Here is a 13451-nt window from a genome sequence, read left to right on the forward strand (position 1 = left end):
TAATAGTCAGGATACCTGTGGTCTACAATCTCCTGTTTCCTACTGTCTAGAGTGGCCAGGTTCAAAAGCTTCCTGCACAGTTCAAAATTATGTAGAAGGCATTTATTCAGCAGGTTAAATGTTCTTGCCAAGGTACATACCTGCTGAAATTCCCTTTTAGGCTATCATTACACAATCAATTTCTGCAGGATTTCCTGCAGTTATAGTATGAATTGACTTGAATTATTTTCCCCTGATCATGTCACATAAAGACAAATTTGAATCAATCCGACTCTTTTTGCTCCCAATACAGCTCCCCCCAACCCCGCTGCTGGGGTCTTCTCCTTTTTTCAAGCTGGAGCAATTTCAATGGACTTTTCCCCATGTGGTCAGTTGATTTGTTCCTGTAAGGACTGGAGGCACATCTATAGGTGGTGTTTTGACAACGCAGGCAGTTGGGGCATGATGTTCAGGACTACAGAAACACCTGCCTCCATGTTCTTTCCTCTCAATTGTCTGTGAGGGTTCGTGTAGGCGGGCTGTCCCTTCTCCAATAAACGGACGAGACTCTTGTGATAAACCAAACGGCAACGTATTTATTTCAACCTTAACATCTTCATTGATAACTCCCATAAACGGATTTAGAGACGTCTGGAGACCCGGGTTCGGTTTGGGAGGGGTCCACAAACTATGTATAAAAGGGTTAGAGTTCTCTGGGTTCCAGGGACCTGTTGGAGGCGGCACAGGGCCTGGTCCAGGGTTCGCTTCTTCTTCTAAGGAGATTAAGGGAAGGGTCTCCTCGTCTCCGCTCCAACCGTCCCATGATGACCCATCTTCTAGGGTGTAGCCCCAGGGCCCGGGTAGCCCCCCAGCTTCTTCAGCTCGGAAATGTGCCATTGGCGTTTCCTTTCCAGCTCTCGAGCCACCGCCTCTCTCTCTTCCCTGAGTTTTCTGCGCCACTCTCTCGCCTCCGTCTCACCCCAGTAAGACGGACGGGGCTTCAGCCCAAGCTGTCGGCGCTTCTCCGCCTCTTCATGCGGCACCCGGACTTGTTCCCATTTGTGGGTCCACGGATCCTCCATCCACACCCACTCCCAACCGCCCGGAATATCCCTTGGTCTCCCCCTTATATCCCCCATCCCCGCCTCAATCTCCTCCTCCCTTTTTCCCGCCTGAGGCCGTCCCGTTTCGCGGGCAATCCTTAACCCCTTCATGTCCTCCTCTAAGTCACGGGTGTCTACCCCCTTGTTTAGGGTGAGGGATCCGCCGCCTTCTGCTCCCCAGTCAGGGGTTCCCACTCCTTTCTCTTCCCGTCGCGGTGGGGATGGTGGGGGGGAAGTCTGTGTCTGGCTGCTATTCTTCAAGAGCAGCGGCACTCCAACCATGGCTTCCACCTTGGGAGCCTCACATACCCCCCCATCCGAGAGTGCCGCACGCTCTTCCTCGCTCCGCGCCCACGGACCCTGCCGGGAAAAATAATCTACGTTAGAGTGTTCCTTACCCTTACGGTATTGGACCTTGAAAGAATAGGGTTGTAGTGCTAGGTACCAGCGGGTAAGCCTGGGGTTCGTTTCCTTCATACGGTTTAACCATTGTAAGGGGGCATGGTCTGTTACCAAGGTGAAGGGGGCTCCCTGGAGATAGTACTTCAGAGTGTGGGTGGCCCACCTTATGGCCAGCGCCTCTTTTTCTATAACCGCGTATCTTTCTTCTCGGGGTTTCAACTTCCGGCTCAAATAGAGAATAGGGTATTCTTTACCCTCTCTAACCTGGGACAATACCGCCCCTAAACCTCTATCCGAAGCATCAGTGAAGAGGATGAAGGGATAGCTGAAATCCGGGGAGAATCTTATGGGCAGTTCACATATGATCCCCTTCAAGGTCTCGAAAGCCCTTTCTTGGGCAGGTCCCCACTTCACTTTAACTGAAGCCCCTTTTCTGGTGAGGTCCGTGAGTGGGGCAGCTATGGATGCGAACTGGGGTATGAACTGCCTGTAATAGCCAATCAGACCCAGGAATTGCTGTACCTCCTTCTTAGTACGTGGCTTATACCATTGCGAGATCTTGGTCACCTTTTCCTCCTGAGGCTGTACCTCCCCTTGTCCTACCCTGAAGCCCAGGTATTCTACCTTGTCTACGCCGATTTTGCATTTTTTGGGGTTGACGGTTAGGCCGGCCTTCCTCAACTCTTTGAAGACCCTCCGTAAGTGGGTTAGGTGTTCTTCCCAACTGGTGCTAAAAACAATGATATCATCTATATAAGCCGCAGCCCAGTCCCGTTGCGAGTCTAACAACCGATCCATAAGCCTCTGGAAGGTCGCGGCTGCCCCATGTAGCCCGAAGGGCATTTTAACGAATTGGAAGAGCCCCTTAGGGGTGCAAAAGGCCGTCTTCTCTCTATCTTGGGCTCTCACCGGAATTTGCCAATATCCTTTAGTTAAATCGATCGAACTCAGGTACCGGGCATTCCCTAATTTATCTAGCAAGTCTCCCACCTTGGGCATGGGATACGCATCAAACTTTGAGACCGCATTAACTTTCCTAAAATCGACACAGAACCGGAGGGACCCGTCGGGTTTGGGTACAATGACGGGAAAGCTGCGCCAGGGGCCCTTAGCCGGTTCTATAACCCCAATACTTAACATGTCTTCCACTTCCTTTTCTATTAAGGCCTTCACGTGGTGGGGCCACGTTCTACCATTCTCCCTTACCACCACCCCGGGGTCAGTTTCAATATGGTGTTCTACCAAATTTGTTTGACCCGGAATCTTTGAGAACACCTGGGGAAATTCACCTTTCAAGGATAGGGCTTGCTCCCTCTGGGTGGGGTTCAGGAGCCTGCCCACAATGATTTCTTCTTCCTCTTGCATCTGGCTTACTTCCGGCCCCAATTCCTCATCCGTCTCTCCATCGAAGAAGCATTCACGGTCTACCCACGCTTTTAGTAGATTTACGTGAAAAACCTGCCTTTTCTTTTTCCTATCTGGGGTTTCCACTTCGTAATCTACTTCACTGAGCCGTTTCACCACCTCATACGGCCCGTGCCATTTTGCCAGAAATTTAGAAGTCTCAGTCGGCAGCAACACTAATACCCTTTGTCCCACTTCGAATTCTCTAAGTTTCACTTTCCTATCATAACGCTCTTTCTGTTTTCCCTGTGCTTGGGCCAGATTCTCCTGAGCCACCTCCCAGGCCATCTTCAAATTATTCCTCATCTCTACTATTTGCTGCAGGGCATTCCGTGAAGCATCTTCACCCTCCTCCCACTTTTCTCGGATGAGGTCCAGCACCCCCCTAGGTTTCCTCCCGTACAACAATTCAAATGGCGAGAAGCCCGTCGAGGACTGAGGGGCTTCCCGCACGGCAAACATTAGAGGGTTAACAAACATATGCCATTTCTTAGGGTGTTCCATCGCCACCTTTCTCAACATCCCCTTCAGAGTCCGGTTGAACCTTTCTACCAATCCGTTGGCCTGGGGATGATAAATGGAAGTCCGGAGGGGCTTGACCCCTAATAGTTCCCACATTTGCTTAAACGTTAAGCTCATGAAATTAGTTCCCTGGTCCGTTAGCACCTCCTTTGGGAATCCCACCCTCGAAAACACCCCCAAAAGCTCTTTGGCCAGTACTTTCGCCGTTGTTGACCTCAAAGGGAGGGCCTCTGGGTATCTCGTCGCATAATCAATTATCACCAACACGTACTGATGTCCCCCTTCCGACTTGGTCAGGGGTCCTACAATGTCCATGGCAATGCGGTCAAAGGGCCTATCCACCAACGGCATAGGCACCAGGCCCGCCCCCGGACCGGTCCTAGGTTGCGTTAACTGGCATTGGGGACATGATTTACAATAATCTTCCACGTGCTTCACCATGTCTGGCCAAAAGAACCTCTGGCGGATGCGGGCCAACGTTTTCTGAGCGGCCAAGTGACCGGCCACTGGCAAATCGTGGGCCCAGTGTATTACCCAGCTCCTCAAGTGGTCGGGGACTACCAGGGTTGACTCCTCCCCCTGTTCCCCTCTTCGTATCTGATACAGCAGTCCTCGTCGCACTTCAAACCCTTCCCCATTTACCGGGGTCTCCCCTTCAGGGTGGGCCTTTTGGAAACAAGGCCTTAGGGAAGGGTCGTCTTGTTGCAGGCCCCTTACTTGATCTCGGGACAACTGCATTATCTCTCCTTCCCCTTCTCCCTCTTCTCGTTCGCCAACCAGTCCGTCCTCTGCTCGTCGCGCCAGGTCCTCCAGGCCCGGCCGGTCCCTGCCCAACAACATCTCGCGGGTTAGGCCTGGGACGACTCCTACTTCCAAGATGGCCTCCTGGGTCCCGATAGTCACGTTTGCCCTGGCCGTATCATATTCTTTGGCGTCCCCGTGGATGCACCTTACTACCACCGTTTCCCCCAGTCTCGGTCCCTCTAGTTCTCGTACCAGGGATCGGGTGCACCCAGTGTCTATTAGGGCCCTTTTCCTCTGTCCGTTAACCTCGGCAGTCACCACCCACCCGGGATGGAACTTCTCACCCACCTTAGCCGCGTTCGCATAGATGTTGGCCCACGCATACTCTTCGGCGGGGCAGAATTTCCGGATGTGGCCGAACTGGCCGCAGCCGAAGCAGGCAGTCATTTTCTCTTTCCCCTGGTTCCAGGTGGGGGCTAGCTTGCTTTTCGCCGGGTCGGTTGTGATCGTCGGGCGAGGGATCCGTGATCCGGTTGGGTTCACATACTCGACACGGTCGGGGCCCTGTTTTTTCGGAGTCGCCATCGGGGTTCCTCGTGGAGCTCCTGCGTTTACCGTCTCCGCCATCTTGTCCTTGCTCCGGGGTTTCTCTCCCCCTGCTGCAGGGCGATTTGACCATGGATCTTCGGCTCCTAGATAGTCCTCTAGTAACGTCACAGCGCCCTCTACCGATGTGGGTTTGTGTTTCACTACCCAGTTCCTGGGTCCAGAGTTCAATGTCGATACCAATTGTTCCAGTATTATTAATTCTAACACCTGTTCTGCCGTTTTCCCCTTCGGTTGTACCCATCTCGTAGCGTTTACCCGCATCTTTTGCGCCACCGTCCGCGGGTGTATGCCCGGCTTCAGTCGCAATTCCCTAAATCGTCTACGGTAGGCCTCCTCATTCAGATTCAGTGTGTTGAGGATCGCTGTTTTGACCTTTTCATAGTCCCCTGCATCTTCTGGGTCTAACGTGTCCACTATTTCCTGAGGTAAGCCCGTTAGGTAAGGTGTGACAATTAGAGCCCACTGGTCCTTTGGCCATTGCGCTGACACCGCCACTCGTTCAAATATATTCAAGAACGCCGCCGGGTCATCTTGGGGACCCATCTTTTGGAGTTTGATCGGTGGGCGGTGTGCAATTGCCCCTCTTCCTTCCGCAGCTGGCGTCTTGGCCGAGGACCCTATTTGCGTTCTGCTTAGTTGATCTATGATGAGTTTCTGTTGATCTGCCAGTTGTTTCATCAATGCTTCTTGTCCTTCTGTTATTTGCCGTATCCATCCGTCCGTTTCTTGCATGGCAGACAGCCCCCCGCGTTGGGCGCCAATATGTGAGGGTTCGTGTAGGCGGGCTGTCCCTTCTCCAATAAACGGACGAGACTCTTGTGATAAACCAAACGGCAACGTATTTATTTCAACCTTAACATCTTCATTGATAACTCCCATAAACGGATTTAGAGACGTCTGGAGACCCGGGTTCGGTTTGGGAGGGGTCCACAAACTATGTATAAAAGGGTTAGAGTTCTCTGGGTTCCAGGGACCTGTTGGAGGCGGCACAGGGCCTGGTCCAGGGTTCGCTTCTTCTTCTAAGGAGATTAAGGGAAGGGTCTCCTCGTCTCCGCTCCAACCGTCCCATGATGACCCATCTTCTAGGGTGTAGCCCCAGGGCCCGGGTAGCCCCCCAGCTTCTTCAGCTCGGAAATGTGCCATTGGCGTTTCCTTTCCAGCTCTCGAGCCACCGCCTCTCTCTCTTCCCTGAGTTTTCTGCGCCACTCTCTCGCCTCCGTCTCACCCCAGTAAGACGGACGGGGCTTCAGCCCAAGCTGTCGGCGCTTCTCCGCCTCTTCATGCGGCACCCGGACTTGTTCCCATTTGTGGGTCCACGGATCCTCCATCCACACCCACTCCCAACCGCCCGGAATATCCCTTGGTCTCCCCCTTATATCCCCCATCCCCGCCTCAATCTCCTCCTCCCTTTTTCCCGCCTGAGGCCGTCCCGTTTCGCGGGCAATCCTTAACCCCTTCATGTCCTCCTCTAAGTCACGGGTGTCTACCCCCTTGTTTAGGGTGAGGGATCCGCCGCCTTCTGCTCCCCAGTCAGGGGTTCCCACTCCTTTCTCTTCCCGTCGCGGTGGGGATGGTGGGGGGGAAGTCTGTGTCTGGCTGCTATTCTTCAAGAGCAGCGGCACTCCAACCATGGCTTCCACCTTGGGAGCCTCACATTGTCCTCTTTTTAAATTTTATTTTACATATTTAAGATTAATGCTAGAGTACTAGTATCGATGTGATAAGTTTAATGCTAGATCACTTCTGGTAAAAAAATGTTTAAAAATATGAAGAAAAGAGACAAAAGACATTCCGCTGGTATATGGTATTTCTGTACAGGTTAAGAAGAACTTTGGAATGCTGCCATCCCTTCCAGAACACTGTACAACCTTTTAAAAACCAAGCAGCTTGATAGCAAACCATAAAAGGATCAGCTGAGGCAGGACCAGAGGAAGGAAGGAAAGAAGGAGAAACTGTAGACTGAGATGCGAATCACATTGCATCGAGTGTGACCACTGAAGTCCAGAATCAAACTGTGGCCCCTGTGTGATCACTGACCTCAAATTCGATTATAATACAGGTTGTGGATCAAATCACAGTGTAGTCACAGCTTTATTTATAACCCTTGAAAGAATATCATCTGGTTACTCTATTCATGTTATTTCGTTTCTGGACATCTGATGAATAAAATTTTACCTGCCACTGTCTATACATATTAGCATTCAAACGGTCTAGGGCTGGGATGGAAAATTATAACCATAAATTAAAATAAAAATATGAATTGTTGCTTTATTCAGCTATTTGGAGACATGTTGATAGGAAGCCATACCAATATTAGTCTGCTTAGGTCTAGTTGAATCTCTGAGGCATTTGAAAAATCTTGGCTTGTTAGCCTTAAAGAAACACAAAATATTCCCTGTGAATGACTGCTGACATGATCTGATTCAAAGACCTCTTATCCCCATATTCTACTGTAAAATATGAGATTATTATAGAGCATGCAGTATTTGTATCATCTACGTGTGGCCTAGTAGTCATCCTCCTCTAAGAATGGTCCTTGAGTTTTCCATCTATATAAGATAGTGTTCATACAGACTAAGAATTAATATACTGTAATCATTCATTCATGTTGAATTAATTCAGAGAAAGGTAAACTTAATAAGTAACTTTGTAGCTTTCATGATAAAGCACTGATTGACGAATGACAAACAATATAAGTTCTCAACAGCAGGGCCTTCATTGGCTTGGCTGGGAAAAACTGCTGTTCTATATTTATAATAGAATTATTCTGTCTCACACAGAGGTTCTGAAAGCTAAATCTGCAGGTAGGGTGGAGTCCCATTCCTTGCAAGGGAATACTGTTTGTCAAAATTATTCTGCACCTCACCACATTCCCCAACCTGTTTCCAGCCATGGATGGCTCATGTCCATATCTTTCATCAGTTAGGGAATACAGTAGCCCTGGAAGAATTAAGTCATGCTTGCTGATGTTCCTCCCTGCAATTGTTGTCTTGAGAGTAATAGAAAGTTTTCCCTTTCTTTCAAAAAGAGCAATGAAGGATGGATTTCCCTTGCAATTCATTCCCCCAATGAATTTCATGGGATGCTCACTATCTGAAGCACATTTCAAGCCTCAGCCTGTATAACTGGCTTTATTTTAATACTGCTATACTATTCTAGGGAAGACAGTAATAGATTTAGCACTAACAGTCTTAGAATTACAGGGATTTTTTTAAAAGTCTGATATTAGCCTTTCATATGGCACTTTTAATTGTGATAAACCTGATTCTGTGTTTTTAGAGAAATCCCTCTTGCATTTTACATGTTCTTCCAACATTGCTCTTACCAAATTATACTGGATTAAAGCTATGTAACAAAAAGGACTAATGAAGAGATTTATAGTCCATGAAGAGTTATAATAAATACTGTTAATCTTTAAGATACCACAAGAGTCTGTGGTTTTCAATATGAGACTTCCATGGCTATCCTCTATCTAGGACAAGCTTTAAATGTAAATATAACTGAAATTATAAACTTTGTACCAATTTATAATTGCAATAAAGCTTCAAGACTACACATGCATATTTTTCTGTACAAATGAATAATAAATTTAATTTACAAGAAATAAATATAAAATAATAACATAATCAAAGGTAGATGTTGTTTTGTCTATATACATACTCCGATGTATGTGGCTACATCGTAATGGAAGGAAACTATAGACATATTATTTTGAAAGAGAATTTAAGCATCTCTTTTGACATTTAGTTTGTTGTTTTCTGTATCAGTACAACTTTACTGCACAATGTTTTGAGTTTTTCTTAACTTTCAACTTTATAATTAAATTGCAAAAATATCTTCTACATCTTATCTTTAAAAAAAGCAGATTATGCTAACCATGTTTTCTAGCCATAGTGCTTTGTCTAAAGTACCTTTTCAGTATCACTGATGTTAAAAGAAAATAAAAATACAAAGTCTTGATCATTTGAGGCTGCCTTGAAGCTTTGCTATTATATATTAAATAATGTCCTTCTTAGTCTTCTTACATCATATAAAACAATGAAAATAAGCCTGTATGTCATTACTGGATTTAGAATGAAGACTCCTTTTTAAAATATCACATAGGTTCAATGAAATGCAGGCTCCCCCTCTTTGAAGTCCTTCTCAAAGAAATACAAGATTTTTTAAGGCTAGTGTCATTATTTTCCTGTAATACAAATTGTTTTCCTGAAAAGTCAGGAAGTTGTACTTCACCATTCTGCACATTGAAAGAAACTCCATTCTTCTCACTAGGGGCATTACCTGAAATGTTAAGCAAAATGATTGTTAGAAATGTTTGTCAGCTGTGGCAAGTCACTGGCCCTTAGGAGCAGTTTGATTCCTTGCGAACTAAGGTCCAGTTTCATCTTTTATATTTTTCTGTATGGTATAAAGAACTGGAGTCTTCTGTGGGCCCTTCCAGATGTGATATCCGCAGGCTCTTAGTTATAAAAGATACTGCCACATGCAGTTATCTCCCAAGTAACATATAAATTGGTCCTGAGAAATGGCTCCACACATGCATGTCTTACTTTTAACCACAGTAGTACATACCATGAAAATGAGGGTTTAATTGTTGTGGTGAAAACAATAGTGTTGTGAAATCTTATGGACGGCACTTAACAGAGCCAACAAGACATGGTTGGTTTTGCGTCTGCCTGCCTTGGATCCATGAGACTCCAATTTATTATTGATCTGTACTCTAGAGCACCTACCTTAGGTCAAATATAGAATGTGGCAAAGACCTCGGAAGTCACTGTGCAATATTTCAAGCACTCCTAGTTTCACATTCAAACACAGCCAATATATATTCACAATTTAAAATTACTCTTGTTTGCTTCTGTCTATTGAGTAGGAGCCAGAGTAAACCAACATACATGCTTTTCACTGAGTCAACTTTCTTGGACCATTCTAATGCTGTGGAGCATCACCTGGTACAGTACTTTCTTTAGTCATATAGAGAATAAATATAAGAGTTAAAATAGAATCTCCAATACATTTCAATAAGCAGATCATGAAATATTATCAAAATAACAAGTGTGATACAGGAAGCTATATATGCTATAGAGGCATATGCCAGTATGGTATAGCCAGTGTAGTTGTAGTTCTTAAAGTGTTGGACTGGAACTTGCGAGGCCTTTGTTCAAATCTGCACTTCTTGATTCAACTCAGTGAGTGACCTTGGAGCCAATCACTAGCTTTTGGCCCAGCCCTACCTTACAAAGTTATTGTGAACATGAAGATAGAGGAATATGTCTGTTGCATTGGACTATTTGGATGAAATGTGGGATATAAATGTATGAAATAAAATAAATTAATGAATAAAATGCTTGTTGGAATAATACTTTTTATGAATTTACAGCTCAGCCATTGTTTCATTTCTCTTATTATATACAGCCACTTATCATATACTTTTTTGGGGGGGACCTGAATATTTTAAATTATACATACCATTCCCATTTGCGTGTACTGAATGATCATTATTCATCAGCATTGAGGTGGAATTAGTGGAGTTGCTGTTTGATTGTAAGGAGTGGGAAGAACTGGATACACCCTGGTTAACATTCTGCTTCTTTAACCCATTAGTAGCTGTTCTACTCCAATCTGCAGTAGAATAAGGGGAAGAGAAATAGTAGTATGTTAAAAGTTCAATTCAGAAATACTGTAGAATTTAATTCTAAATCTAGATTTGCAATCCATATTTATTCTCTGTGATTTTACAGTTCTGAATTTTGCTAGTTCTTTGTAAAATTAGCATTATTATTGTTATTGCTGATACTGGCTTTACATTTCAAGTCTCTCTGTAAATGGAATCCTTGTGTCTGTAGGCTAATTTAGGAAATCCATCTCATCTACTTCTTTCTGCGCGGGCATAGAACCCCTGTTCAACTCTTCAGATCTGCTTTGATTAACATTGCTGGAGAAGATGCAGAACAGCAGGACAACACTATTAGATGTGCCAACAACCACCTCACATTCAGTGGAAAGTGTGAATAACCATACATCTACAGGACTTATCCATGATTGCACAATGTGACAGCACAGGTTCTGAGGAATCAGCAGAACTGGAGGGTTGCCTTCCACAAGTGGAAGTGCTTTTCAGTTGAAGCATGAGACTTTTCACTCCGTCTTACTATCATTGTGCACTGTACGATTACAAATAACAATGTTTTAATATGTACCGGAATTTTCAGCCAGTCTGTACTTCCCACAACACAGGTATCTTCTCCATTGCTTCCTAACATTCTCCTTCGCTACGCAGTAGAAGATAAAAATAAAAAACCCTGCAAAATAATGTGTTTCACATTTGATACCACTGAATTTATTCTGCTTACCAATTTTAGATAAAGTTGCAAAATCATCCCATTCACTACCAAAGGGTAGCTTTCTTCCCTGACGATGAAATTGCATTTGCATAGTGGAAGGATGAGGTCATTTCACACAACTCCCATTATTATCACAGAAGATATATTATTGTGTAAATAATACCAATGAAATATTTTTTTGAAAAAAGGAGGAAAGAAGGGAGGAATATGTTTACTATTCTCTTACAAAAAGTTTAAATACATGTGCTGGTATGGATGTTCAAAATATTTGTGTGAAGTATAAAAAAACTTCACAGAGCAAAATGAATTTTGCCTGTAATTACAGCTTGGTATTGATGACAGAGGTGTTCTCATTGCAGCATTTTGTGTACTGCTATAAACAAAATATTCCCAATACTTTCCTGCATTTTAATCTGACATTTTCTTACATTTCTTGAAGTGCTATATTTTTTTCACATTTATTAAATAATGCTTTTGACAGAATTTATGTATTAAACCAAAAGATGCAAACTCTTGTTTCACTCTCATGGCAACCTACTATCTTCCAATAATGTCCTAACTACAACATCAGATAACATCAGTGTAGGAAATATCTGATATGGAAAACTCATTAAACTGTTGGCCATTCTGGACTAGTGAAATTAAGAATGAACACATGGCTCCTTAAATATTTAATGGAACTATTACATAAAAAGTGTTTTGAATACAGCTACAGCTATATTCTGTTAATTAAATATCAGTATGAGATAACTTTTTGCAAACCCAGGTAGAACTAATTTTTCTTACTATTTTATGTAAATATTTATTATCTGTTTATCTGTTTATATAATTATTTATTATCTGTTTAATAATAATGGTCATTATTATCTTGTTGAATGCCACGCCGAGGAGGCATTCAACAATTATTATTATCAGTTTAATATATACTTATTGTTTTCTAGGTCCAAAATTAAGTACATACCTTGCAAAGTGTTAAAGATGGCAAAGAGATACATAAATACAAGATTTACAGGACCCCATGCAAAAAAGGCAAATCCCCAAGTAACTCCTAGTAGAAAAGTAAGACCAGCAACACTTCTGAGATCTTGAATACTGGTTTTTCGCTGGGCACCAAGTTGTTTCTTCTTTTTGATTCTGCAAAGCTGAATCAGCACAACAATAAACATGCTGATATTTAATAAGAATATGATGCAGAAGTATCCCACAACAGTGATGTAAAAAATAATATCACTGTTAATCCAGCAGCTAAAAATACAAAACAGAGAAATGAAAAAAAGTATCAATCAGTATCACAGACAGGCTGAAAAGGAAACGACATATGATAAAATGCTGAAAGTTGCATTTGTCCAGTTGCCCCCACCTTTAAACAGGCTCTTTCTTCCAGCATTACATATAAGGCAAAAATATTTCAGCCACTGTCTTTGAATCTTGCAATATGATAGCCTCAGGGCATGAGTACATTGACAAATAATGTGGAAAATGCTCTGGGACTGGGGCATTCTGATTCACGTTGTTTTCTGTTGACTATATAACCTAAACGTCAATGCAAATCAGCCCAGAGTCCCCTCCTGCTCCATATAGTCTTTTCCTCCGCCACTGGGGTCTCTACTTTTTTGGATTCTAATGCATTTGCATTAGTTCAGAAGGTGTCCTTGCTTCAGCCAATGTGGAGAAGTCTGTAGCTGTTGTATTTAAAGCTGTTCCAACTTTCCAGCATCAATGAGAGTGAGAAAGCAGCAGGGAAACTGGCTGCCATTTGAATCCTCTCTTCCCCACATCTGGTGCCAGGGTCTGCTTTAATCTTCCCACTCTTTTCTTTTTTCTTTTAAAGACTTGCTAATCTTGCACAGGGGCAGCTAGGCAACCAAAGGGGGGAAAAAGAGCAAGGAATTGGCAACAAGAGAGGAGGAAGCTTTAAGGTAGCTTTGCTCTCACTGTGCCTCCTGTAGATCTGGACAGCCAGAGCACAACTATCTTAACAAGCTAAATTCAAAACTTCCTCCTGTTTTTCTGCTGATACTTCACTCCCCCACCCCCTCTTTGGTCACCTAGCTGTTCTAGCAATAGGCCAGCAACCCTTAAAAAAGAAAAGAAATAGAAAATAAAGAAATAGAAGGGAAGAGGTAAACAAGCAGCTCTATGCACTAGGTGTAGGGAGGAGAGGATTCAAACATCGCAAGCTGCAGACAAGGCTTATTTCTTCATCCTTCTCTGATGACTCTTATGTGGTTGGCTGAAGCAAATTAATCCATAGAAACTTGACTTTCTGGGTGCAACTTCACAGCACCTTTTCCCCGCAGTATGGCCATTTTAGCTTCTAGTGAGAGTTCAGACTTCATTTGAG

The 13451-nt window shown here is 44.0% G+C and overlaps 1 protein-coding gene across 2 annotated transcripts in view; it reads right to left on the minus strand.

Annotated features, from left to right (window-relative positions):
• Positions 1-8326: 8326 nt before the first annotated feature.
• The window catches only part of ADGRG2 (adhesion G protein-coupled receptor G2), a 75368-nt gene continuing 70243 nt past the window's right edge, over positions 8327-13451 (minus strand). For both annotated transcript variants that reach the window (XM_072994323.2, XM_020789189.3), the window contains 4 exons: positions 12069-12352; positions 10964-11065; positions 10233-10385; positions 8327-9044 (listed from right to left, as the gene is read on the minus strand). In XM_072994323.2, coding sequence (XP_072850424.2) covers positions 8860-9044; positions 10233-10385; positions 10964-11065; positions 12069-12352 — 724 coding nt within the window. In that variant the 3' untranslated portion in view covers positions 8327-8859. The remainder of the gene's footprint in view (positions 9045-10232; positions 10386-10963; positions 11066-12068; positions 12353-13451) is intronic.

This window comes from Pogona vitticeps, chromosome 3 (genome assembly GCF_051106095.1).
Source record: "Pogona vitticeps strain Pit_001003342236 chromosome 3, PviZW2.1, whole genome shotgun sequence".
NCBI lineage: Eukaryota > Metazoa > Chordata > Lepidosauria > Squamata > Agamidae > Pogona > Pogona vitticeps.